Below are 26,020 nucleotides of genomic sequence, written 5' to 3'. Positions count from 1 at the left end.
ATCCCGACAAAAAAATAAAATAAAATAATACTTCCAATGGATGAAGTATGAGGCTCAGTACATCAAAAAAATCAAGTGAATTTGATTTGTCTTCCAAAGCTGTTTGCTATGGCAGCTCTGCAGTACGTGGCCCTTGACTATCGTTTTGGTACTTGCTTGTCTTGTGAAAAAGATCAAATCAAAGCCTGATTTGCTTTTCGGGTGTGTCTCAGTGAATTGTGTAATCAAGCATGCATGTCTTGTTACACCGGACGGGGCCTTGCAGTAGAAGTCATTCTACTAAATCACAGACGCCAATTTATTTATCAAATTCAAAATATTTTGTGGATTCTATATTGATTAACAGATTAAAATTATAGAAAAATTACGGTGACTTCTACTATAAGAGTCCTTGACCCGTAGGTACGCCGAATGAGCCAATGCATGAAAATGAGAAGGTGAAACCCATAATGCTGATTTCATTGAATCGCTATATATACAACTAGTTGAATGTATTTGCTGAATTTCAATCTTCAAAAATCGCTCCAAGTGATTCAACTCCAAATGCAAGCATGCAACATAAATCCAACTCACATTTTCTACTTGATTTTTCCTTGTTTGTCTTTCTTCCCCCATTTATCTCAATATTGACAAATAAAATAGAAAAGAAATACTACTCCAATTAAGCTAGTGAAGCAAAAACTTTTAACAAGACATGAGGGGGTGCAAAGTTTATTTCTTGTCGTGATCACTTTTTGGGCTTGAGTTGCTCTCAATCAAGAGTGCCCCCACAGTGCCCTATTCTAGCCCATATATCATGATGAATCCAAGGAATTAAAGGCCACACCTTTTTATCACTTTTTTCTATCATCCCTTAAATGGAAGGAAAACCCAAAAATGAAAAAACATTCTCATGAACAAATAAAGTATTGGTTCCACATTCATGATTGCAAAGCTCAGAATAAACTAATAATTATTACATATGAGAAAGAAACTAAGGCCACATACTTCAACTAAGACTCGGCTTCCTCTTGGCCTTCATGAACACCACCCACCATCTCATACACTGCAGCTGCAATCTCATTCACTGAATTCAGCTTACAATCATCTTCGACCTACCAAACAAAATGAAGTTTAAAATCAGAAACAAAAAAAGGGTTTTGCATCAATTACACATGCACATTATATATATATGTACGTATGTATGTATGTTATTACCTTGACATTGACACAGTAGAGGACAGTCTTGTGAAGAGTTGTGACATTAAGGTGAAGAATGGTAAGGCCATGAGAGTGCAACCCTCCAATAATCTTCATCAATCTCTTTGGTTGCTTCTCTGATAATATTTTGATGTTGGCATGCTTTTCTACCATTCTGACTTCCACATCAGCAACATTAACAAATCGCTTCTCGGCCTTAATTAATGGGTACTCTTCATGATGAGAATTAGACCAAGTTGAGTACTGAGGGAAGGTGAAGAAGTCAGAAAAGAGACTGGTATTATTAGTATCTGCTGCTGATTGTTGACTGATTCTCTTTTTGGCTTCAAGGGTTTGAAGGAGTTGCTCCAATTCCTTCACATAATTGATTGCTCCTCCAATTATGGATGCTTGGTCTCCCTGTGTACAAAAAAAACAAACACACAAAGTCAGAAATTAACGGTTAGGGCCAAAACATCGTTTAATCTCTAGAACACGGATATTCAAATCCACTCGACAAAGAGAAAACACCCTCAAATTTTGATTAATTTCTTTAAAGTAAAAAATCATGAGCCTTAGAAGCAAAATTGCGAAAGTATTAATTAATTAATGGTCAAACCTGGCCATTTTAAGCCAATTTGCGCCTAAAACCAATACTCAATATGTGCATCATATAGTTGGGTCAGATCTAAACTCGGACCATCAACCCAATCTACTCTACGTTAATTATAGGTAAGACCGGGCCGATACCAATACGGGGAATGATGCTGAAGCCGGTGTGGAAAATAAGAAAAGAAAGGGATGGTAGTAGCAGTACTGATTGGGAGTATGAGGAAGGCATGATGGATCGGAGGAGGTTGAGATAGTCATTCATTTGCTTCCTCCGATTGCGTTCAACAACAATGTGTGTCCTTCTCTGATTCTCAGCTTCTTCTTTGTTCTTCATGCTTCTGAATCTACGCCTCTTTGGCCGTCGTGGAGGCGCCGCCGCAACCACCACCGGAAGAACATTAATTTTTCCGACCAAGTAAGCATCTTGGGTTTTCCAATTGTCTGTGTTGAAAACAATGCCATCTGAGTTTTGAAGCTGATGTTGAATGGTATCCTTGCAACCATAGATGAATAATGGGTCTTCTTGAGGGAAGACCACAGCTTCTAATGCCATATTTCTTTCTCTATCTCACACACAAAAAAACAATTACTGATCAGACGAGTCTTAATTTGTTGTAGAGTTGTAGTTATACGACACAAACAGACAATGAAGATCTAAATAGAACCTCAAAGGGACATGGCCTATATATTCAAGCCCTAGCAAGCTCAAATATAGATACAAGCAACCTTTTTTGGTTTTTGTCTAACTATGATTCGAACCCTTTCCCTCTTCCACCTATTATTGAGTGCATTATTGTGTGCACACCCCAACGCACACGCTTACATTTACATACAGACATACATACATACATACATACATACATAGATATATATATATATATATATATATATATATATATATATATATATATATATATAGAAGTTCACCATGAAAACATAAAATAATGACAACTGTTCGATACATGCATGCACAATTATGTTCGTACACCAATTAATTAGGTTGCATGAGGGACCATTTCCTCTAGTGATTATGAAGAGAGAGCGAGATTCTCTTTTATTTTTTTTTATTTATTGGACCTGGTGAGGTACATCGCATAACTCAAACAGATCAAACTAATATGATTTGCTCTGGGCCTAAGATTCGTACGGATTTGTACAACCGGGTCGTCTCAATGTAGTTATGCCCAAAAAACTCGTCACATATGTGAGGAGTTTATAAATCGGATATTCATGATAACACTAGATAAGCCAAACAATTCAAAGTGATATTGTCTGCTCTAGGCTTAAGGCCTGTATAGATTTGTATACCAGGCAGTCTCAAAGTACTTAGGCCCATAAAATGCGTCATTTGTGTGAGAGGAGTTGAACATTTGTTTATATGCCACTAAGTTGAATTATATCAATCCAATGTGGAGCTACGAGTCTTGACACACATGATCATAGTAAGTAGAATGATAAAATTTCTTCAATTCATTGTATTTTTTTTTGTAGGGTTATATCTCAAAACACTAATTACCCAGCTAGCTAGTATGCTAATTGTCTAACCATTTTTATAAACCTCTCCAGTATAAGAAAGGTCTAATCAACTAATCAAGTCATAATTATCATCATAATCGACAGCATAACGTGCTTTTGTTGGTCTAAATGTTCCGTTTTAATTGCAAACATGGATATAGTAATTTGATATTGCATGTTCTCTTGAGGATTTCCTTATTTTGTTTAAACTGGTCATGATTGCTATTATTGGCATATAGCACTAGCTAGAGAGAGTAAGTGTTTAACTACATGGGTATTTTTGGTATGGAATCCATTTTCCATGTGACCAAACAAACAAAGATGAAAGTTTTTTCATCAATCGTCTGACGTCTCAACCATCAAGTCTAAAAGTTTTCTCACTTTCCAAGAACCCAACTTCATAATTAAAATTGAATGTCTCCACCTTTTTCCCCGATGATTGTGACATGTGTTTAACCTTTTTTAATCACAATTACTAATTAAGGTATTGATAACCTGTGTTCTAAGAGCACTTGTTAAGAATTCACTATAGCATATCACATGTACTATGCATTCTGTCATGTGTGATGAGCACTCCGTCACTTAATTTTTTAAAATACATATTTTTTCAAATTTCAAACAACATTTTTCATCTTTATCTAGTGTCATAAGGGTACATATTATCATTTTTCATTAACTAAACCCGATAAAACTAACCAATAAAACATCCATTTTTAGTAACCTAGAAAGATATTATATAAGTTTTTCTTTTAAACATTTGATATGAAGTTAAATTTGGATGCACAAAAATTTCTCACCTGACACATGACAAGTTGCTTCAAAATATGGCCAATGAGATTTATAAAAGGTCACAAATGCGTTCATGTCCTATGCAAGCAAGTGTTTGCAAGAGTTAGTGATTGTTTCTTAGAGTTTTTAAAGCAAAAACACACATATCAAAGAGATCGCAAAAGAATGAATGAGTCGGTCATCAAATTGCGACAATTATGCCACTATCAAATACGTCATGGACTCTTCTCCTATTATTCTTGGAATTATCAAATACGTCATGGACTCTTCGCAAAAGAATGAATGAATTATATATATTTTGGAATTATATAAGGAATTAAAAACATTATTTTAGAGTTTAATTGTTCTTCTTCAATATCTTATTTTAAATGTTATATATGTGTAGTCACATTCGGACCGACTCAAAAGAAGACTAGTTTTGGTTGGCAGAGGCTAAGTCTGCCAACTAGACTTTTTTTGGTTATGTCTCTCTGCAACATCCGTATTATATATATACATCCTACTTAATACTCGAGGGAAATATAGGCAGAGAAACATGGGGGAAAAACATTCACGTAAATCCATGCAATCATCTTCACGTGTAACAGAGGGACTGATAAAGCATGCATATGTATATATATATATATAGTCATTCTCACATGCGGACGTCGGTAAACATAATTGTTTAAGGACATCAAGAATCTGTGATGTTTCGATGTACTGTTTCAGAGGCACACTGTTTCAGCTCACTTATTTAAGCTATAGGATTCTGTATACGGACGTCTGTATGTGAGAATAAATTTGTGTGTGTGTCTATATATATATATATGATAAGTGAAACTCAATTATGTAACTTTTAATTAAGAAACTGTTGTCCCACTAATTTATTAGAGTATTGTTTAATTTATTTAAATAAAATAATATTCTCGATCCAAATATGTGTTAAATTCGGGAATCAACAAAGTGTTGGAACCCAAAGCAAAATATGAGATTGGTCGCCATTGCTAGTTTTGCTGTGTCCCTTTGGAGTTCTGTTCTACCATTAGAATGGATTTGACGATGAGGTAGGGTTTTGTCTGGACTCATTTGGACAGAGAATCTAGTCAACTATTCCCAACCATACAATTGTTGGCAGGGACAGACATGTCGGACTCCTGTCCTGTGATGCAATCCTACGTGGCAAAGCCAATTAACTACCTTTTAAAAATAAAAAATAAAAACACCAACCCCCAATTTTTTAATATATTTGTGTTTAACTTATGATCATATTGACACATTGCATGCAAACACCAAACGTACGTGAGAGGAAAATATCCTATTCCTAGGATATCCGTGAAAGCTTGTGTTTTTAGTTGGATTGGTAGCTCAAGAACTTTGGTCTCTACTCGAATCCGATAAAAAAAAAAACTTATTATGAACTCGACGAGAATGATTACGCTCTAGTTCATGACTTATTAGTAGTAGAAGGCGCTCTGGTATGATTTTTAGGGATAGAAACAAAATTACAGTCAATTTGATAATGATTGAGTGACTTGCTTCTTCAACCCGAACCAAGTAATTCCTTAGATTTGTTGCAAAATGGATCTTGTTCTACCATTGATAAAGAGATTTCTCTATAAATAAATAAATAAATAAATATATATATATATATAACGAATGGGTTTGAAGAAATGGAATTTATAATGGGCTCTTCGAATTGAACCCAGTTGTGCAACGTTTTGTATGACAAACTTCGTTATGGGCTTTTAATAAATATTTGGGCTTGGGCTGCCTTGGGAAGCTTAGGCTCTGGTGCAGGCCTTTCCCATTCCTCTGGACTGGACCATTTTTAACATACGGGCCTATATTTTGGGTTAGCTACCCTTGGATGCAGCCCGACCCGCATTGTCTGGCCCACAATTAATTGGTATGCGACAAAGAAAAGCTCTCCAGTCTCCACCGACCCATCGAGCATCAATCTTTACAGATCACTTTTCAGGCATCATTTTCGCATATCGTTCTCCTTTGACAGAAGTTATAGTTCAAAACCAAATCCCAAATAAGCTATGTCAGTCCAAAACTTCCTCTTTTGACGGCGAATCCATTACTTTGCAGGGAGCCTTCGCAATTCTCGCATTCCTTCCCTTTTTGTTGAACTACCGGTTTTGTAAAAATGTTCAAGCTTTCATCCCCTAATTTCTACTAGCATAAGCACTGTCTTTCGTAGTTACAGTCACGGACTAGTGTTACCAGCAGTGCCTTTTCACAGTTTAGAAGCAAACCCAATAAGACAAGTGGAGGAGACGGTGACAAACTCGCTCTGGGAAAGTCAAGTTAGCAAGTAAAAGAATTGATGAAGGGAATGTACAGAACAAAACAATGAAGATAAGGTAGTGGCGAACCTTTTTGAAATTTTTAATCTTTATGACGTTTCATACTTTAATCTATCAACATCTACTGTAGAAAAAGAAAGAAAGAAGAGAATGATTGCAAGTATCGTTTTTCTTTCATAATTACTTTATGTTACAAAGTCTAACATATATAGTTACAGAATCACACGTCTTTCTCCTTAATTCTACTGTCAATCCCATAATTATAGGGATGTAATTATGGAATGTTGACTAATATCATATCATGATGTGTTGAATGTTGACTAATACCATATCATGCTGTGTTGACTAATACCATATCATCTAATATTCCCCCTCAAGCTGGATCAAGAGGATTGATTGAGCCAAGCTTGGAAAGTAATCGGTGAAACTGAGTAGAAGATAGCGCTTTGGTGAATATGTCCGCGAGTTGATCATGACTACGAGTATATTTGGTGGCAATCAATTCGGATTGAACCTTTTCTCGAACATAATGACAGTCAACTTCAATATGCTTGGTTCTTTCATGGAATACTGGATTAGAAGCAATATGCATAGCAGCTTGATTATCACAATAGAGAGACATAGGTTGAGAATGAAGAAAACCCAAGTCAGCAAGCAACATTTTTAGCCATATAAGCTCAGAAGCGGTAGACGCCATTGCACGATACTCTGCTTCGGCACTTGATCTAGCAACAACTAGTTGTTTTTTACTCTTCCAGGAAACTAAATTTCCACCAATAAATATGCAGTATCCAGTAGTCGATTTTCGATCAAGAGTATTACCTGCCCAATCCGCATCAGTGTAACCAATTATCTGTGTGTGTCCATTATTCTTCATGAGTATACCACGCCCAATCGACCCTTTTAGATAGCGAAGAATACGTTTAACAACAACCATATGTGCGGTGGTGGGTGAGTGCATAAATTGACTCACAATACTAACTGCATGACTAATATCAGGTCGCGTAATGGTAAGATAAATAAGCTTTCCAACCAACCGTTGATAAAGGTTAGGGGATTCCAGAGATTCACCAGTAATAGTCAACTGAAGTTTGCTATCCAGAGGAGTTCTAGCAGGTTTGCAGTCAAGCATATCAACTTCACGCAATAAGTCAAGCACATATTTGCGTTGATTGAGAAAAAGCCCTTTATGAGAAGTGGCCATTTCGATTCCCAGAAAATACTTAAGAATTCCGAGATCCTTAATAGCAAATTTCTGGTGAAGAACACTTTTCAGGTCAGCAATAGCTGCATCATGGTTACCAGTAACAATAAGGTCATCAACGTAAATTAACACAACCAATCTCTTACCAGATTTAGTTCGAACAAAGAGAGAATGATCAGCATGGCTTCTTATGAACCCAATCTCTTCAAGCACAGCACTCAACTTGGCGTACCAAGCCCGGGGAGATTGTTTTAATCCATAAATGGATTTATGCAATTTACACACCAATTTTGGGTCGCTGCTTTGAGGATGACCTGGTGGGAGTTTCATATATACTTCTTCCTGGAGATCTCCATGCAAGAAGGCATTTTTAACGTCCATCTGAGATAGAGACCATCCATGATTTACAGCCACGGACAATAACGCTCTAACGGTTGTCATTTTTGCCACAGGTGCAAATGTCTCCTTGTAGTCTACTCCATACGTTTGAGTGAAACCTTGTGCTACCAATCGTGCTTTATGTCTTTCAATGGAGCCATCTGACTTGAATTTTGTCTTGTATACCCATCGACTACCAACTGCCTTCTTATCATTCGGTAGTTGAACAACACTCCAAGTTTGATTGTCATTTAGAGCTTGAAGTTCTTCTTGCATAGCCCGTCGCCAGACTTCTTGATCGTTGGCTTCTTGAAAGTTTCGAGGTTCAGCTTCTTTGGTAATGGTACTGAGATAAGCTACATAAGATGAGGATAATCGATGATATCCAATAGCATTATTGACTGGATATCTTACCGTATATGTGACATAATCTTGCAGCTTTGATGGTGGTCGATGTTCACGAAGAGGATTGCGTCGAGGAGATAAACTAGTAGGATTAAGTGCTTCAATTTGTAAATTAGTACCTGTAGCTGCTTCAAGTGTTGGATCAATATTGGGAGTTGATGTGTGAGATTCTTCATGTGATGGCATATTATTGTCGGTAACAGTAGCAGGAGATTCCACCTCTTTAGTATGATCAAAAGCATAATTGTTATCTGTTGAGGTTGGCAATGGAAATAAGTCACAAAAGGACTCTTCCCCCTGACTCGAAATATCACCAGAGCGAATATAATAGGGAGTGCCTTCATCAAATTGAACGTCTCTGGTGACAAATACTTTGTTAGAGATAGAGTGATAGCACTTATACCCCTTTTGTGTAGGAGAGTAACCCAAGAAAACACATTTGGTTGCCCTGGGATCCAGCTTGTCACGTTGAGAGGATTGAATGTGCACATAGCAACAACAACCGAAAACCTTAAGGTGTGACAAGCTCGGCTTCTTTCCTGTCAACAACTCAAATGGAGAGATGAAATTTAAAATTCTACTAGGCAGCCGATTAATAAGATAGGTGGCTGTGAGCACCCCTTGAGCCCAAAATTTCTTGGGAATATTCATTTGAAACATTAGTGATCTTGTTTTCTCAAGTAGGTCTCGATTCTTTCTCTCTGCTATGCCATTTTGTTGTGGAGTACCAACACAACTAGTTTGATGAATGATGCCATGCATGCTCAAGTATTGTGTCATGATATGAGACATATATTCTGTGCCATTATCTGATCGTAGAATCTTAATTGAAGATGAGAATTGAGTCATTATCAGTTTATGAAAATCTCGAAACACATGAACAACTTCACTTTTTGATTTTAAAAGATATAGCCAAGTAAATCGAGAGAAATCGTCAACAAATGTGACAAAATATTTATAACCATCAAATGACTCGAGAACCGGGCCCCAAACATCAGAATGCACCAAATCAAAAATTTTATTTGAACGAGATGTAGAGGAAGAAAATGGTAACCGAGTAGATTTGGAAAAGTGACAAACATCACAATTGATGGAATTTTTGTTGAAACTAGGAAAAAGCTTTGCTAAAATTAACTCTGAGGGATGTGCCAGACGTTGATGCCACAATTGTTGCTCTGGAGCTAGAAAGGCATTCACGTGAAATCCCTTAGGAACACGACAATCTTTGAGAAGATAATAAAGACCTTGAAAGAAAAAGCCCTCACCAATCGTCCTCTTGGTGACTATATCCTGAAATACAATATTGTGAGAAGAAAAAATAACATGGCAATTTAGTGAAGCAATAATCTTTCCAACAGAGAGTACTTGAAAAGGGAAGGAAGGAACATATAGAACAGATGATGCAACTTGGTCAGAGAGTAGTTTTAATTTTCCTTGCCCATTAATTGATGCACTTTTGCCATTAGCAACTGATATTTGAGATGGTGGAGACAATGTCTCAAAATCAAGTAAGATGCTACGATTATTAGTTATGTGATCAGTGGCACCTGAATCTATGACCCAAAAATCATGCACATTACTTACATTAAGAGCAGTTGAGAAAGCATTCAAAATACCTGGTTTGTCTTCATTTGAGACATTCTTATTTTCAGCAAGAAAACCCGCAAATCGGCTAAGCATAGCTGATGAACTTTCATTCTCATTCTTATCAATCTCACCTTGTTTTGCTTGAAGATAAGAGGTGAATTCATTGATGAGCGTGATCGGGCTAGAAGTAAACTTTGAGAGCCCATCCGTGGATGAAGCTGTCACATGATTAGCCTTGTAGCCTGACGATTGGAAACGTTTCTGTGCATTCTTGTTGTCTCTTGCAAATTTTGGCTTTAATTCAGGATGAAGAATCCAACATCGATCCATGGTATGACCGATATTGTTACAGTGAGTGCACTTCAATTCGGGTCTCCTACCCTTATTTCCTTTTTCTTCAGATCGTCTATGGTTGGATACATAGGCCCGGGCCTCAGAAAAATCAGATTTAACATTTACGTTCATAACTTTTCTACGAACTTCTTCTCTAGAAATAGTTGAACATACATTTGCAAGGGAGGGTAGTTCTGAATTCATGAGTATGCGACTACGTAGATCTTCATAGTCAGGAGAAAGACTAGCCAAAAGTTGAAAAATTTTATCCTCTTCAGCCCGTTTTAACAGAACGGCGGAATCAGTTGTATGTGGACGATAAATGGATAATTCATTCCACATACTTTTCAAACTACCAAGAAATTGCACAAAAGGTTTACCTTCTTGCTGAAGACTTGCAATATCTTTCTGGAGTTGAAACACGCGCGCAGCATTATTCTGGTTCCCGTACATCTCTTTAACGGCTTTCCATAGATCTGCAGAGGACTCTGAAAAACTAAAAATCTCAGCAAGATGGAGTTCCATAGAGTTAAGCAGCCAAGTCATGACCAATTTGTCATTTGCGATCCAAGCTTTATATTCTCCTGAATTGGCATCAGGAGCAACGCTATTCTCATCGATAAATTCAAGCTTTGATCTTCCACCAAGAGCCAATAAAATAGCCCTTGACCAAGGAAGGTAGTTGAATTCATTCAAGAGGGCTGAAGTCAAACGCTGATTGGGATTAACTTCAAAAAAATTTGATGATGCAGAGACAGAAGAACTTTCTGCCTTTGAACTGGACGAGATAATATCTGCCATTTTTAGGCAAAACAAGGATGGAGCAGATGATTATGAACGACCTCCTCTGATACCATGTAGAAAAAGAAAGAAAGAAGAGAATGATTGCAAGTATCGTTTTTCTTTCATAATTACTTTATGTTACAAAGTCTAACATATATAGTTACAGAATCACACGTCTTTCTCCCTAATTCTACTGTCAATCCCATAATTATAGGGATGTAATTATGGAATATTGACTAAAATCATATCATGCTGTGTTGAATGTTGACTAATACCATATCATGCTGTGTTGACTAATACCATATCATCTAATATCTACCAACCCCACAAAGCGAACATCAAATCTCCAAGCAACGTAGTTACAGTCACGGACTAGTGTTACCAGCAGTGCCTTTTCACAGTTTAGAAGCAAACCCAATAAGACAAGTGGAGGAGACGGTGACAAACTCTCTCTGGGAAAGCCAAGTTAGCAAGTAAAAGAATTGATGAAGGGAATGTACAGAACAAAACAATGAAGATAAGGTAGTGGTGAACCTTTTTGAAATTTTTAATCTTTATGACGTTTCATACTTTAATCTATCAACATCTACCAACCCCACAAAGCGAACATCAAATCTCCAAGCAACGTAGCCACCTCTCTCTCTCTCTCTCTCTCGCTTTCCTTTTCCGTGTTTTTGAACACTTTTGCGTCTCCCTTTTTATTCCCTTGCTTTCTAGAATGTTGTTCTTTTCTTCTGCTATTTATTTTAATAGGATTAGGGTTGTCTTGATTCCAGAAAAGAAATGGTATTCATTTAAGATTAATTAGTTGTTTATCAGAAAGGTGACTCAGATATGTGCTTATGCTTGTTTACAGAGTGGAATTTGGTATTAATTTAGTGACAAGAAAGGGATCACTGAGATACCCCCAAGTGGGTGTATTGGGGGTCTTTGAATATCACATTCTGTATTGGGGTCTTCCATTTAATCTGTTTCAGATGGATTCTATATTTTTTGCTTTCTTGATGCTGTAGGGACCTGCATTCTTCATGGAACTTTTTTTTTGGAAATGGGTAGTTGTATTTTTGCTGTCTTGTTGGTTCATCTTCCCTCGTGCACGCTCAGGTGAGTTGTTTGTTTTCCACTAATTTCTTAAATTTTTTCAGTATTTTTTTTGGGAATGCTGATTGCTGAAAGTTGTTTATGGAAGCCATGTTCCAGTACTTATATATGATGTTCTATTTCCTGATTAAAGTGGAGGGATTAGGGGGAGATTCCAAAGTTAGAGGAGTGAATTTGGGAGGATGGCTGGTTGTGGAAGGATGGATTAAGCCTTCACTGTTTGATGGCATTCCCAATGGTGACATGCTGGTCAGCTTCCTTTCAAAGTCTGTCATTTTTTTTTTGTTCTTTTTTTTTTTGTTTCTTTACATATTCTTGTGGTCTTTCGTAAGGAATTCTGCTTACTGGGAGCTAATTTCGAAATGTAGGATGGCACACAGATCCAACTAAAATCTGTTACGTTGCAAAAGTATGTATCTGCAGAGAATGGGGGTGGCATGGGCGTTACTGCAGATAGAGATACTGCTTCCTCATGGGAAACTTTCAGGGTAAATTTCCTGACCAATCATCGATCTTAATGTGTGCATATGATCTCCTATGATGTGTATATGGATTTGTTAAATTTACTGGTTTATAAATTCTTATTCACTGAGATAGTTTAGCTATTTTAGTTTTTTTGGTTTCTCCTTATTTAGATTTCAGATAGGCACATGGCATTTTTGTTATGCTGTGAGTTGAAGTTCATAAATAATGCAATAAATTTATTCAATTGCGGTGTTAAAAGAATCCAATCAGAATTTTGTTGAAATTGATGCTTGCCTAGGTGCTAGCTTGTGAAGTTGAAGAAAACTTGAATAGCATTTGATCTGTTTTTTCATGATTGTGAACTGAAAATTTTGTTCAGTTTTGTTAAGATAGAGGTGGTAAATGATGATGATCTTATCAGTGAGTTGAAGCCATTTGTTGCATTTGAATATTAATATGTAGATGGGACCACATCTCAGATTAATGCAACTTAATGAAGCTTTTTGTTAAATCATTTTGTATATGTTGGGTGCTTAACTATAATGCTACAGTTAGCCTATATCAGACACCTAAAGGTGGACTCTATTAGAGAGATCTGATGGTGTATGGTTTAACCTTTCTATTGGCGATGCTTACTGAATCTAGAAATCCATTTACTTTGACTAAGAAGTTCATTGTTTAGTACTTTAGTTCCTACAATTGTCCTACTTGATCAATAACATCAATCGCAACCTACAAGGGTGCGTTGTATTGAAAACTGCATTCAAAGCTTAAGCGGCCTTGTTTGTGAGGAGGTCTGCTAGATATGATAAAGCATTGTCTGGTCTGTTCTGTCAAGCTTAAACTCATCTGATAGTTCTCTAATATGATGCTCATTGATCTTATTTGTATTCACTAATTAGTAATCTAATTCAGTTATGTTTTTTGAAAGATTAAGACCGATTCTCCTCCCTGTTTTTGTTGTTTATATATTGATATATAGTATTTTGCCTGTATATTAACTTATCCTTTTCATCCCATCTCCATTATTTTGAGGAGTGATGCAATGTAAGATTGAATTAGGAGACATTCAAGCACCATGTTGTGGTGTCTGATTGGAGACCGGTTCTGCAGAAGCTAGGGATCCTTGAATAATTGTTATCCATGCTAGTTGTATGAAACTGGTGATCACTTCTTCTCTGGCTTCACTACCGTTAATGTAGTTTATGTCTACATTGGGCTGGTGCCTGGTGGCCTTTGAACTAATAAATTCTCTGGTGTATGAGCTTATTTCTTATTATGCTGTTGATTTTCATTCTTGCAGTTATGGCGAATTTCTCAATCAGAATTTCAGTTGCGTACTGCACAAGGCAACTTTCTGGCATGTGCTGGTGAAGGGTGCTCAGTAGATGCAACAGTGAATTCGTCTTCAGCAGCAGAAACATTTTACATTGAAAGGAATAACAACAGTAGAATTCACATTAAACTAACAAGTGGGGTCTACGTGCAGGTATTGAGCTAACAACTGAGATTCTCGTCCGTTAACTTTTATATTGGAATAAAATATGAATTACTGTTAAAGTGATTGGTCAGGCTGAATGAAAGACCAAGTTTAGTGGCACGTTTAGCATGCATTCAGAATGGTTAGATATCTCACTACTTCCCTTAGGGTTGGTTTAATATTATCTCCCGTCCAGTCTCAGCCTCTCCATGGAGCTTCTGTCTTCCTCATATGTAACTACCTCACTTGCCAGCGTGGGCATATATTTTTTTTCTGATTTCAGATCATTTGCGATTTAGCCATCATATACACCTGGAATCACTGGGGAATACACCATGCGATTAATGATCTACCAAGGACCACCCTATATGGCATTCTAGACTGTCTCATTGTTTACTATCCTCAAATGATTCAAAAGTTTCTCAATAGCCTACATGATAGGATGTGCTTTATGTTTTAGGCTACTATAGGAAATCAGCTTACGGGAGACTATCCAGGGAAACCAGGATGGGATGATAATGCAGCCACATTTGAAATGACAATTGTCTCAAATAACTTGCATGGAGATTACCAGCTTGGTAATGGATACGGACATATTGAGGCCAAAAAGGTTCTCGAGGTAATTCCTTGTTTCCTTCCTATATGGCAATAGTTTTGTTTCTACTCATATTTTGCTACACCATTACCATTGGTGGACTTTCACCACTCTCTATGTCAATGCTGAGCATTGTCATGGATAATACAGATCCAATAGGCTCAAGGTTCAGAGTTGGGAACGAAAAAGAAAAAAAATGAAGTGACAATCCGTGCTGTAATGCTATTATGCTTTGTGTAATACATTTCATTTTGCAAGGCTAAGTTAGTAATTATATTTTGAAAGAAGAGGGATGAAATAATATCTTATAGTATCAAATAACCTAATTCGTGTTGACAAATTCCAAAAATACAGGCATTACATTTGTTTGCATATATATATGGCAATGTCGTTCTGATACTCAAATCTGTGCACCTGTGCCTCACCTTCAAGACACGGACTACAAGTTTGGCATATATCTTGTTTTTCTTGTATATGTTACATTTGCTACTATAGATTTCTCCTCATAATGTCTTCGTTGGTGGTTGGTTATTTATGTATCTACCTAAAACCAATTAGTAGCCTGTTATTTTTATATTCCTTTTACGAACAAAGAAATCGAACATATGCTGGATTAATTTTAATAGATTTCTTAATGAAGTTTATGTTTTTGTTTTCTTCTTGTTTTTCCTTATTACAATTGCAGAAACATAGAAACAGTTTCATCACTATGGAAGATTTCAACTTTCTGTATAGACATGGAATAAATACTTTGAGGATTCCGGTTGGTTGGTGGATTGCTTTTGATCCTGATCCACCAGAACCCTTTATAGGGGGGTCCTTGGAAGCCCTAGATAATACTTTCTTGTGGGCACAGTAGGTCTTGCTTTCACCTTTCTCTGTTTGAAATTTGACAACTTGATTCCGATGCCTTACTGGATTACTATGTTGCAGAACCTATAAAATAAAATGCATAATTGATCTTCATGCTGCTCCTGGCTCACAAAATGGTATGGAACATAGTGCCAGTAGAGATGGTTCAACCGACTGGCCAACTTCTCAGGATTACATCTCACAGTCATTGGATGTAATAGACTTTTTGGCTTCCAGGTATGAACTAGAATAGCCGTTGGATTACTATAAATAACTGAAGGAGTGTGGTTCTTCATGAGGGGTAGGGGTCCAATTGGCAGAGTTTAGACTCTTTTTCCTCTCTGTGTCCTTTTGTGCACACGCATTTCCTTTGTCTTTGGTAGTTCTTGTTTATATGTTGAACAAATGCTAAAACTAACTGGACCGGGAAAACCTGTATTTGTTTGTACCATTTTTAGTGTCCTTGCTTTATAGCCTCTGAAGTTTATATGCGGAGAGAGTAACTTATAACCCTTCGTAGACTTTGATCTTTTTAAACATGACATTCTTTCATTTCCAGGTATGCAAGTCATCCTGCTTTGCTGGGAATTGAGCTCTTAAATGAACCATCAGCATCCTCAGTTCCATTAGATATTTTGGTTCCGTATTACAAACAAGGCTACAAAACTGTTAGAAAATATTCATCAACAGCCTATGTGATAATTTGTCAAAGAATCGGCAACGCAGATCCACTGGAGCTCTATCAGGCTAATATCGGCTCTCACAATGTTGTATTGGATCTGCATTACTACAATCTCTTCGACACATTCTTCGTAAATTTGAGCAGTGTGGATAATATCCTATATCTATACAAGACCCGGGAAGCTCAGCTGCAGGCCCTGAACGGCGCAAATGGTCCCCTTGTTTTTATTGGTAATGCTAATTTTTCCCTAAATAAATTTTGTATGTTTTCTTGTATTGTTATGCTGGTAAATTCAAGAAACCTATGCAATTATGTAAGCAGACAAAGACACATACTTTCCCATTTTATGTGCATATAGACAATGACATGGCACTCGATACTCCTAAATATGAATTTACTGCTCAACTCTGATCCAAATCTGTCTAAACTGACGATATTTTAATGGGAATTGGCTACAGGAGAATGGGTGAATGAATGGAATGTGACAAGCGGATTGCAGGAAGATTATCAAAAATTTGGAAGGGCTCAATTAGAGGTTTATAATGCAGCTTCTTTTGGATGGGCTTATTGGACACTCAAAAATGACCGGAAGCACTGGGATTTTGAATGGAACATCAGGAACAATTATCTCCAATTCGGTAAGTAAACTTTTGTCCTTTTTTTTAACTTACACCTGCACGTAAGGCGCTCAATTCTGAAATCAATGCCTTCGAAATCCGCCACTCTACGATGCCAGCTCTGGTTATTTGTTTTGTATCTGAACAGGATTCTTAATGTCATTGTGCAGGGATTTCACCAAAGAGGCAAATTTTCGATGGTTTTGTTTTGCTTGTATCAGTTTGTGGATGGCTATGTATGCATCATGTGCTATGACAATCAAGCTGACTAGCTCCATGATTCAAATATAGATAGAGGAAGGTGTGCCTGCACCTCGTGCCATTCCTTCTCTGCTTTTTTCTTTTGAGGGAAGGGTGCGGGAATTCTTCGCTGCTCGACTATTACAGTTTGTAATAAACTCTCCAGAACGTATTATCCATTGAAAAAATGTGGATGATCCTGTATCTTCAATAATTTACAGAGTGAGCAAGTTCTCATATGAGTGTTGATTCTGTTTTCTAAAGCCATTTCTTGTATATCAGAATGTATATCCTCTTGACGACTTGACCAGCCGAAAAATATCCCAGGAAAAGCACAACCAGAAACCCAAAATACGAAATTGGCAACCCAACAAATCCCATAACTTCTCCAATTATTGTGAATGGAATTGAGATGCCAATGGCAGAAATCACAACCGTGGAACAAATTACAGGCCAGGAGGCGACGTCCTGGATGAATGGTATCTTTTCTGTACGGATCAAGTGGATTATTAAGGTCTGCATGAGAAGCCCCTCGACGAACCAAGCAGAATGGAAGAATTCATACCTGGCGTCCAATTCTTTATCATGAGACTTGTAATAGAGCATAAGGAACAATAAGGCGGCAATGTCGCAGAGAGTACATACAGGACCATTCCATAGTATGAACATAGGCAAGCCTTTCTCAGACCATCTCTGGGGAGTTTTAGTATCATCTTCATCCATTCCGTCCCAGGGGATTGCAATCTGACCCACACTGTATAAGAAGTTCTGTGTAAGCAGCTGCCCTGGAGTCAATGGCTCAAAATCCAGGAACAGATATGCTATGAAAAGTGAAAGAACACTTCCTATGTTGGCAATAACTGACATTTTGATGTATTTCATAGTGTTACCGAAGGTGAGACGACCCTGCTCAACTCCAGCAATGAGGACATTAAGATCTTTCTCCAGTAAAATAATATCAGCAAAGTCTTTGGCAACTGACACTCCTGAATCTACAGAGATAGCTACATTTGCAGCATCTAGTGCAGGTGCGTCGTTTATTCCATCTCCCAAGAACCCAACTACATTGTTACCAGTTGTCTGCAAGGACTGCACCACGCGGAGTTTCTGAGTTGGAGTGAGCCGAGCAAGTACTGTCACTCTTTTGATGGTCTCGTGGAACGACTGCTCATCAAGTAGTTCAAGCTCAGGTCCTGTAGTTACATTACTGGTTCTAATTCCAACTTCTTTGCAGATCCTTATTGCAAGCGCGAGTGAGTCACCTGTCAATACTTTTGCTTTTACTCCCTTGTCTGCTAGCCTCCACAGAGCTTGCTTTGCCGAGTCCTTGGGTGGGTCAAAGAATGTAATTACACCTAGGAATACCATGTCTGATTCAGCAGTTTCAACATTGACTATGCTTAGATCATTTCTCCTCTGCAACATCACAACAAATAATTTAAACTAACACAAAGATGCAAATTATAATGAGACACATATATGAAAATTAGCTGCATGAGAGATAGAACACACCATTCTTAGCCTCTTTACTGCAACCCCGATAATCCTTAGGCCATCATTGCTTAATTCTTCTTCCATATTTCGAATCCTGTGATAGTCTTCAGAAGAGAAAGTAGTAACTGCACCAGTATCAATGTGCTCAATAAAAGAACAAACTTTCATTACTTCCTCCAATGCTCCCTTGGTAACGACGAGTGTATCCAGGAATGGGCTGCTTCTTTCTACAGTTGAGACGGTCTCCAAGATAACAGAAACCCTTCGTCTTATAAAATCAAAAGGGATCTCGTCTTTCTTTCTCCATTTAGATGGCTTGAACCTGTATCCGTTTGTGTATACAAATGCCAATATTGCATCATCTAGAGGATACTTCTGTTCAGTCTTGAAGTAAGAATTAAGGAAGACAAACTGTAAGACCTTTTCTTTCGATGAACCCCAGCCGTCAATATGATCGATCACGATTGCACGGTTCATGGTCAGTGTACCAGTCTTGTCTATGCATAGGATATCCCTACACCAATTAAATGGATCAATGAGCAATAAAAAATTGCCTTATGCTTTTGAAACAGGTGGCTCTTATCAAGGACATTATTTGATACCATAGATGGCTTCAATACTAGGAATTGTCTCAGCAGCATGAATTGATTCATGAGAAGCAAATACCCAGGAGCATGTATTACTGGCATTAATTAGAAGTGGTTACAACTTACATAGATCCCACTTACATAGATCCCATGTCTCGTATGGCAGTTAAACTTTTGACTATGCATCTCTCCCTGGCCATTGCAAGTGCTCCTTTTGCAAGACTAGCGTTAACGATAACGGGAAGCATCTGAGGAGTGAGTGCACATGCAACAGAAACTCCAAAGAGAATGCTCTCACTCCAAATATGAGAAGTGAAGTAATCTATCAAGATTATGATAGTGACTATTACAAGCATAACGCCAACAAGCACATAAGATATATGTCGGATGCCTTCCTCAAAGTCATCTGGTGGTTTATGTTTGCCGACATTTGAGAAAATGGTGCTCGTGTAAGTTTTGGGTCCAGTGGAAATAACGAGACCAGTTCCACTTCCAGATACCACATTTGTTCCCTGAAAAAGCAAATCAAAACCGATTCCTGTCAGTCGTTCTCATATCATCAAGCCATATTTAACTGCTTAGTTATACTTGATCATGGAATCATTGGAAAGGATATTCAAACACAAAAAAAGGTTATACTTGTTCTTGGCTTCTAGAAAAACTTTTCAGACTCGGACATAATGATTCTTAGAAGCCTCTACATTGTACTCAACCGTATACTCACTTTCAAATCGGTGTCCGGTGACTTATAAAGAAAAGAAATTATTTACCATTCGCAACTAAACAATAGTGCGACTGTAACAAGTTATGAAAAATCACATAAGTTATCAAATTTTCACCTACTCTTCAATTTGAAGTAAACTTCGATATCCACAAATAACCTGATTGTGATATAAGTATAATCCGCTATTCTGAAAACTACACTACAACCAAATTACTTTCTAGCCTTTGCGAAATTCTGTAACGATAACCTCTTGATTAAATGTTCATTTTTTATTTTATTTCTTTTCTGTCTTCTCTTTTGTTGGAGAATGTAACTCTGCCCAAATCCAATCCAGTGTGGAATTATAATACCTCTGAACTACTGAAAAAGTAGCTTAAAACCTGAATTCGTTACTGACCATGAAGCATATATTCTTTAACTCTAGCAAGGGAGTGCTTTGATCTTCGTTAACATCAGCTGTTTTCTCAGTTATCCCAGACTCCCCTGTTAATGAGGACTGGCTGTTTCAAGGAGGAATCCAAACACGTTCTATAATTAGCTATAAATGGAATCCTTGTGACGGCATGAAAAACTCGGAAAACCAAAAGGAAAAATTTTAGATTTATCATACCTTACGACAAGGTGTTTTGAAGATAGAAGTCTCACATCACCTGGGAAAAGATCCCCGGGTTCAAAAATGACAATGTCTCCGGGAACAATATCTCGTTGATCAACCTGAACTACCAACTCAGTTTGAACAACTCGACCTGCACATCTTTGAACTTTAATCGGGCATCTTACAAATTCTGAAAGTTTCATGGCAGCTTTTGAACTGCTGTATTCCTGAAAGGTATGTGGCAAAATAAGTAAAGACCATGGCTCAGATAGGAAAGCATGGAACCTGTTTGAGCACGCAAATGAAGCAGTGCGTACCTTGTAAAACCGGAGGGAAACACTAATAAAAACCAATGCAAGCATGATACATCCATTTGGATTGTCACTGGTAATGAATGAGATAGCTGACAACACAATTAGAATGATATTGAATGGATGGAAAAAGGCATTCCACAGTAGATGCCACCAGCTTGGAAAAGCATGTTCAAGAGGAACATTTGGGCCATTTTCCTTCAGTCTCCTCTCAGCTTCAGTGAAGCTCAAACCTTCATGATATAAGGATGAACTAAAGTTATGTCAAGTTCAAAACTTAAAAGGAAGCATCGACCAAGGCACTGTATTACTCTGATGATTTTCAACTATTTCTACTTTATATGTGTAAAAACAGCCATTCTGGATATAAAGAAAGCTTATTTCCGCAGAAACCAGAAAACATCTTGCAGTCAGGCGTTTCTTCGAGCATGTCTAACACATTCTTCAAACTCCATTAAGCTGATTACTTCAAAATTTTAACAAATGAACTATGCAACCGACCATTATATTACGAAATGATGAATTCAAACTTACCCCTTTCAGTGGATCGAACATACTCGAAGACCAAATCTTTGCCCGATTTGGCCAAGGAGTATAACCAAGAAATTACCTTCTCTTCCTCATCAGTCCGTGACCCACCATCAATTTTCTCTGCATCATCAACAACCCAGTTGCAGATAATCAAAAGAGTACTGGAGATTGAAAATATCAATCTAAAAGGAAACCCAAAACAGATAATAATCGAAACATACTGTTAGAGAAGAGGCTGCCAAGATAGTTAAAGACAGAACGACAGAACCGATCTTGATGGGTATCAGGTTTGTTGACAAGATTTTCACGAACAGTATTAGATAAGGGAATTCTGTCTCCATCTTCGTGGTTACTTCCGTTGAAAATGGTGAGGATTTTGGGTCTTCCCATATGAGCAAAACAGAGGTAATAGTGATGGAGCGGGTCGCATATGAGAGAGCATCCAAAGAGTGCATTATTAGATAAAACAAAAGGAAAAAAGAAAGAGACGAAATGAGAGGAGGAAAGAAAGAGTTGAATAGAAGGTGTAGAGAGATAGAAGAACAGATCGATGTAATACTAGTTTTTGGGGAAATTTTGATCGACTCGTGTATGTGTGTGTTTGGGCTTTGTCATCCTTCAACAACCAAACTTCGTATGACCGTTAGGTGCTGCTTCTTTGAATCGCGAAAAACAGTTAGCATTTGTTAAACGCAGCTTTCTCAACCACCGCTAGTAGGGTTGGCTCCATCTGAGTTCACCAATGGAAATCAAGCTTTGTATATTTTTGAGATCAGCAGTCTTACGAATCTGTTCAGTTATCCAAAATGTTCATATTGATAAAAGTTCGGCTGAGTATAATCTATTCGAAAAGGTCCCACTCAGAGCCGGCCCTTGCCCAAATAATCAAAGTTATAGCTTTGGACACCAGACCGACTCGTAACACCATAATTTTTAAGAAAAAATTATTCATAACTCATTAGTTGAGCGACCCAACCGAAAACCAGTCTATCAATAAAAAAAACTTTAACCAGTTCCTTACTCTCTCTCCTCACCCTCAGGCCATTGCTCACGCATACGACATATTAGTACCGTTTCATTTTATATATATATATATCTTTTTTTTGCGATAAGGCACTAGTTTATAGGGGTGTTTACAACCAATCCGTAACTGAGAAACCCATCCATAACCGTGGTTATTCGATTTTCGGATATGATTTTTCGGTTATGGTTTCGGCTATGGTTATGATTTTAATAAATGTTTTGATATTTTTACGGTTATAGTTTTTTTGGTTATGGTTATAACCGAAAAAATCAAATAATATTAATATATATTAAATTATATATATATATAAAAGTTACATATTGGAATATGAGAATATGGGAGGCAAAATAGTATTTGTCAAAGCGAAAGTGGAGAGACATCTTCATGTATGTTTCTTTTCTTTTCTTTTTCTTTATCATATTATTTGTCTCGGTATTGTAAATTTATTTTTCTTTAATTGTGATAAGATAATACATTTATTATCGTTATCATGAATTTTTATTAAACTTTGTTAGATGGAGTTGGAGTCTATCATGGGCTATTTTCTCACTCTATTTGAGATTTATTCATACTTTTTTCATTTCTTCAAAAACCGAAAACCGATCTGATACCAAAAATATGGTTATTTCGGTTTGGTTATCCGAAATATATGGTTTGGTTATGGATTTTAAAATATCATAACCGAATCGATTCGGACATTTCGATTATATTAAAAACCGAACCAAAAATCGAATGGACACCCCTACTAATTTACATTGTCGCTTTGGACATCAAAATGATTAGGGTCGGTCCTCATCCCGCTCACCATACAGTCAAGGCTATTAAGTCGTTAATCAACTAGTTAAGTGGTCGGCTCGTTTCTTGAGACTTAACTAACTGTCCATTCTTGAAAGGATCTGAGAAGACTTGTGGATTCCAAAATGACGGCCTCAATTTGATAATTCGCAATTGACTCTAGTGGGGTGAATGCTTTTAATTACCCCTAAAGACACTCTCCCCTCAAAACCTATTCCTTGTAGGCTGTAGATGAGAGGTTAAAGAAGCATTAATAGCTCAATATCTAACTACATCAATTGTCACACATCTTAATCTCAACCCTTCAGCAAATGAATCATTATCTCCTCACAACATATCCCGCTCGTTGGTCAGATTCTCTTGTACTGTTATCGTGGTATGTTAAAAATTTTAGTCTAAACATATTAACAAATATTATTCGTTTTTGATCATAGATCTGCACTCATCTCAAAACACCCGTCTTTGTGTGAGAAGAGTTACGTCTTTACTTATCATATATCACTCAATTGTGTTATGTTAATTTGACGTGCGATATTGGTGTTGACATGGTACAACACTTAAAAATCTTCTCTCTTTAACTAAAATCGAGGCCGTCCATCCCATTTTTACTTTGTGGGTTGCACAACCCTCCCCTTTACTTCCAACCATTCGTAGGATATCATTAATATCCTACGAATTTCATAGCCTTTAGCGTTCCTAGGTACTGTTTTTTTATTTAAGGGTAGACTAATATCAACTCCGATATTCAAAATTGGGCTTAAAGGAGGCCGATAATCCCGGTTGTTAGGTTGGGCCTAACTCGGCCCAAACCAGTCTCATAATCACCGATTCACCGGTGACCGGCCATGTGTTAAGGATTTAAGTAATTTCAGAAATAGTAGTAGAATTAACTATTAAGGATCACTAATGGACTAAAACAGTACAAAATGACGTCGTTTTAACGATTTTGAAAAACGATGTCGTTTAAAGCCATTTCTTTGAGTTTCACATCTTCTCTCACAATGGAGACTCCAGAGTAGAACTGTAGATATATACTGCTGCTTCTGGACTCGATTTTCTGATGAGGTGGAGTATCGAATAATTCATTCATACTGCATTCACTCCTGACCTAATACTCATCAAAAATGGACCTGTCCTGTCCTCGTACAACTATTAGCTTACACATTTGTGACTAAACAGGAAAACCAGCTAATCATGACAAGGAACGAATGCAATTAAGACAACATCTATGGAAATTTAACAAAATCGCACTAATTACCTATTTCTGGTTTTTGTGGGTTTTTTCCCTTTCAGACAGCATACTGCATCTTCATCCCCCTTTAAATTACCTTAATTTTGTCGAAACAAAACAAAACAGAGCACATTTTTTTTGTTGTTCTTCAGTAAAATTAGAATCAGAAACTGCGAATGACGATCAATCTCGGCCGTCCGATCTACGTACTCTCCTGGGTTTACACTCTCTTCATCGTCTTGCCTGCAGTGTGCCAGGGACAGTCCACCAACAGTTCTTCGAATAATGGATTTTCTGGATCCTTCCACATAGATAAATCCGGGGTGACGATGGTCATCATCTTTGTCTCCGTCCTCTTCAGTGCGACCACCCTCTCATACTACATCTACCGTTTATGTTGTATCGAAGCCGTCACAATTTCGCTACCCTTTCAGCCCTCTGCCGCAGACGGTGGTCCCACATGCGGAGGTTTGGATCATGACATCATTGAGACATTCCCGATCCTCATCTACTCCGATGTCAAGAACGTGAAAATCGGTGGCGAATCAATGGAATGCGCGATTTGCCTGAGCGAGTTTGAAGACCATGATACGCTGCGTTTTATCCCAATCTGTCACCACGTCTTCCATCCGGACTGCATCGACGCCTGGTTATCTTCTCGCACCACTTGTCCGTTTTGTCGAGCGAACCTGACCGAGAAATTCGAACAAGAACCGCCCGAAACAAACGGAGACAACTCTCAGTCCGAATCAATTGAAACAAACGCGCCCGATCAAATAGTAATCGTCACAGCCAGCGAAGACCAAAACGTGATCGTTCCACCAAGACCTAAGAAGGTACATGGGAAGTTCTCAAGATCCCATTCGACGGGGCATTCGATGGTTCAATCGACAGAGACTACGGAGAGGTACACATTGAGGCTGCCGGTGGATGTGAGGAGGCAAATTTTGATGGCGAACGCGAAGTTGAATCGCGTGCGGAGTATGAATTTGCTTTTGGATACTGAAGGGAGTTCGACGAAGGGTCGTAGATCATACGCCTGTGATGAAGGTAGCGGAAAGGATACAAGGTTGAAGAGCTTGCAAATTGAACGGCCAAAGAAGTGGGTTTTTTGTGCTACGCCGCCGTTTGTTACGAGAGGAGGAGGAGGACGTTCGGTTCGGATTGCGAGGTTCGGTAACGACAGAGAGGGATCCACTTACGGTGGTTCGGTGAGGATTACGAAATTCGGTAACGATCGGGAGGGATCCTTTAACAGTGGTTCGGTTGGAAATGCAAGGTCCTGTAACGACGTAGAAGAGTTGTCCGTTAACGGCAAGACGAGATTACTGGCATCGATCAAGATGCCAGATTTCTTCTCTAGGAGGAGTGATGGGGTCGAAGAGTCGTCTTCCGCTAGACTGTCAGTTTGATTTGCTCTTTTTTTTTCTTTTTCTTTTTTGTATTTAAATTATGTTTTTAATATTCAGATAATTAAAACAATTGTGTAAGGTTTGAGATTATTAAATTATATTTGTTAAACAACCTAATAGCCATTTATACAAGCAATTTTTGGTAGTGGGATCAAGTGACCTTTTATATTTGACCTGCCCTTGGGAGAGGAACAATGCTGAAACAGCT

At 37.8% G+C, this 26,020-nt stretch overlaps 5 protein-coding genes across 11 annotated transcripts; 2 read left to right on the top strand and 3 right to left on the bottom strand.

Annotated features, from left to right (window-relative positions):
- Nucleotides 1-858: 858 nt before the first annotated feature.
- LOC119995417 (transcription factor bHLH94-like) lies at nt 859-2,377 on the bottom strand. The gene is made up of 3 exons (XM_038841904.1): nt 1,997-2,377; nt 1,198-1,599; nt 859-1,094 (listed from the first exon to the last, which is right to left on the bottom strand). The coding sequence occupies exons 1-3, from the start codon at nt 2,342-2,344 to the stop codon at nt 993-995; spliced, it is 852 nt and encodes a 283-aa protein (XP_038697832.1). The 5' UTR covers nt 2,345-2,377; the 3' UTR covers nt 859-992.
- Nucleotides 2,378-10,087: 7,710 nt separating this feature from the next.
- LOC119992699 lies at nt 10,088-11,153 on the bottom strand. The gene is made up of 2 exons (XM_038839496.1): nt 10,133-11,153; nt 10,088-10,091 (listed from the first exon to the last, which is right to left on the bottom strand). Exons 1-2 carry the CDS (start codon nt 11,092-11,094, stop codon nt 10,088-10,090), a joined length of 966 nt encoding a protein of 321 aa, XP_038695424.1. The 5' UTR covers nt 11,095-11,153.
- Nucleotides 11,154-11,441: 288 nt separating this feature from the next.
- On the top strand, nt 11,442-17,200 carry LOC119990768 (probable glucan 1,3-beta-glucosidase A). 6 transcript variants are annotated; one of them, XM_038836860.1, is made up of 11 exons: nt 11,442-11,598; nt 12,090-12,180; nt 12,311-12,426; nt 12,546-12,665; nt 13,946-14,131; nt 14,583-14,741; nt 15,403-15,572; nt 15,651-15,806; nt 16,129-16,481; nt 16,710-16,889; nt 17,039-17,200. In XM_038836860.1, the coding sequence occupies exons 2-11, from the start codon at nt 12,105-12,107 to the stop codon at nt 17,122-17,124; spliced, it is 1,602 nt and encodes a 533-aa protein (XP_038692788.1). In that variant the 5' UTR covers nt 11,442-11,598; nt 12,090-12,104; the 3' UTR covers nt 17,125-17,200. The 6 variants fall into 6 exon arrangements, with proteins under 6 accessions (XP_038692788.1, XP_038692795.1, XP_038692802.1 ...); XM_038836867.1 differs by lacking the exons at nt 11,442-11,598; nt 12,090-12,180 and having other exon boundaries at nt 12,309-12,443; XM_038836874.1 differs by lacking the exons at nt 11,442-11,598; nt 12,090-12,180 and having other exon boundaries at nt 12,399-12,426; nt 12,546-13,805.
- Nucleotides 17,201-17,255: 55 nt separating this feature from the next.
- Nucleotides 17,256-22,141, bottom strand: LOC119990754 (magnesium-transporting ATPase, P-type 1-like). Of its 2 annotated transcripts, XM_038836848.1 has the most exons (9): nt 21,572-22,141; nt 21,354-21,470; nt 20,826-21,052; nt 20,524-20,735; nt 20,311-20,413; nt 19,331-19,701; nt 18,621-19,116; nt 17,974-18,524; nt 17,256-17,862 (listed from the first exon to the last, which is right to left on the bottom strand). In XM_038836848.1, the coding sequence occupies exons 1-9, from the start codon at nt 21,738-21,740 to the stop codon at nt 17,367-17,369; spliced, it is 2,742 nt and encodes a 913-aa protein (XP_038692776.1). In that variant the 5' UTR covers nt 21,741-22,141; the 3' UTR covers nt 17,256-17,366. The 2 variants fall into 2 exon arrangements, with proteins under 2 accessions (XP_038692776.1, XP_038692768.1); XM_038836840.1 differs by having other exon boundaries at nt 17,256-18,524; nt 21,572-22,140.
- A 2,435-nt stretch (nt 22,142-24,576) lies between these two features.
- Nucleotides 24,577-25,812, top strand: LOC119992690 (RING-H2 finger protein ATL32-like). The gene has a single exon (XM_038839487.1). It carries the CDS (start codon nt 24,577-24,579, stop codon nt 25,810-25,812), a length of 1,236 nt encoding a protein of 411 aa, XP_038695415.1.
- Nucleotides 25,813-26,020: the final 208 nt, after the last annotated feature.

This window comes from Tripterygium wilfordii, chromosome 3 (assembly GCF_013401445.1).
Source record: "Tripterygium wilfordii isolate XIE 37 chromosome 3, ASM1340144v1, whole genome shotgun sequence".
NCBI lineage: Eukaryota > Viridiplantae > Streptophyta > Magnoliopsida > Celastrales > Celastraceae > Tripterygium > Tripterygium wilfordii.
Note: the sequence above shows the minus strand (reverse complement) of the source record. Positions and strands in the feature narration are given on the sequence as shown.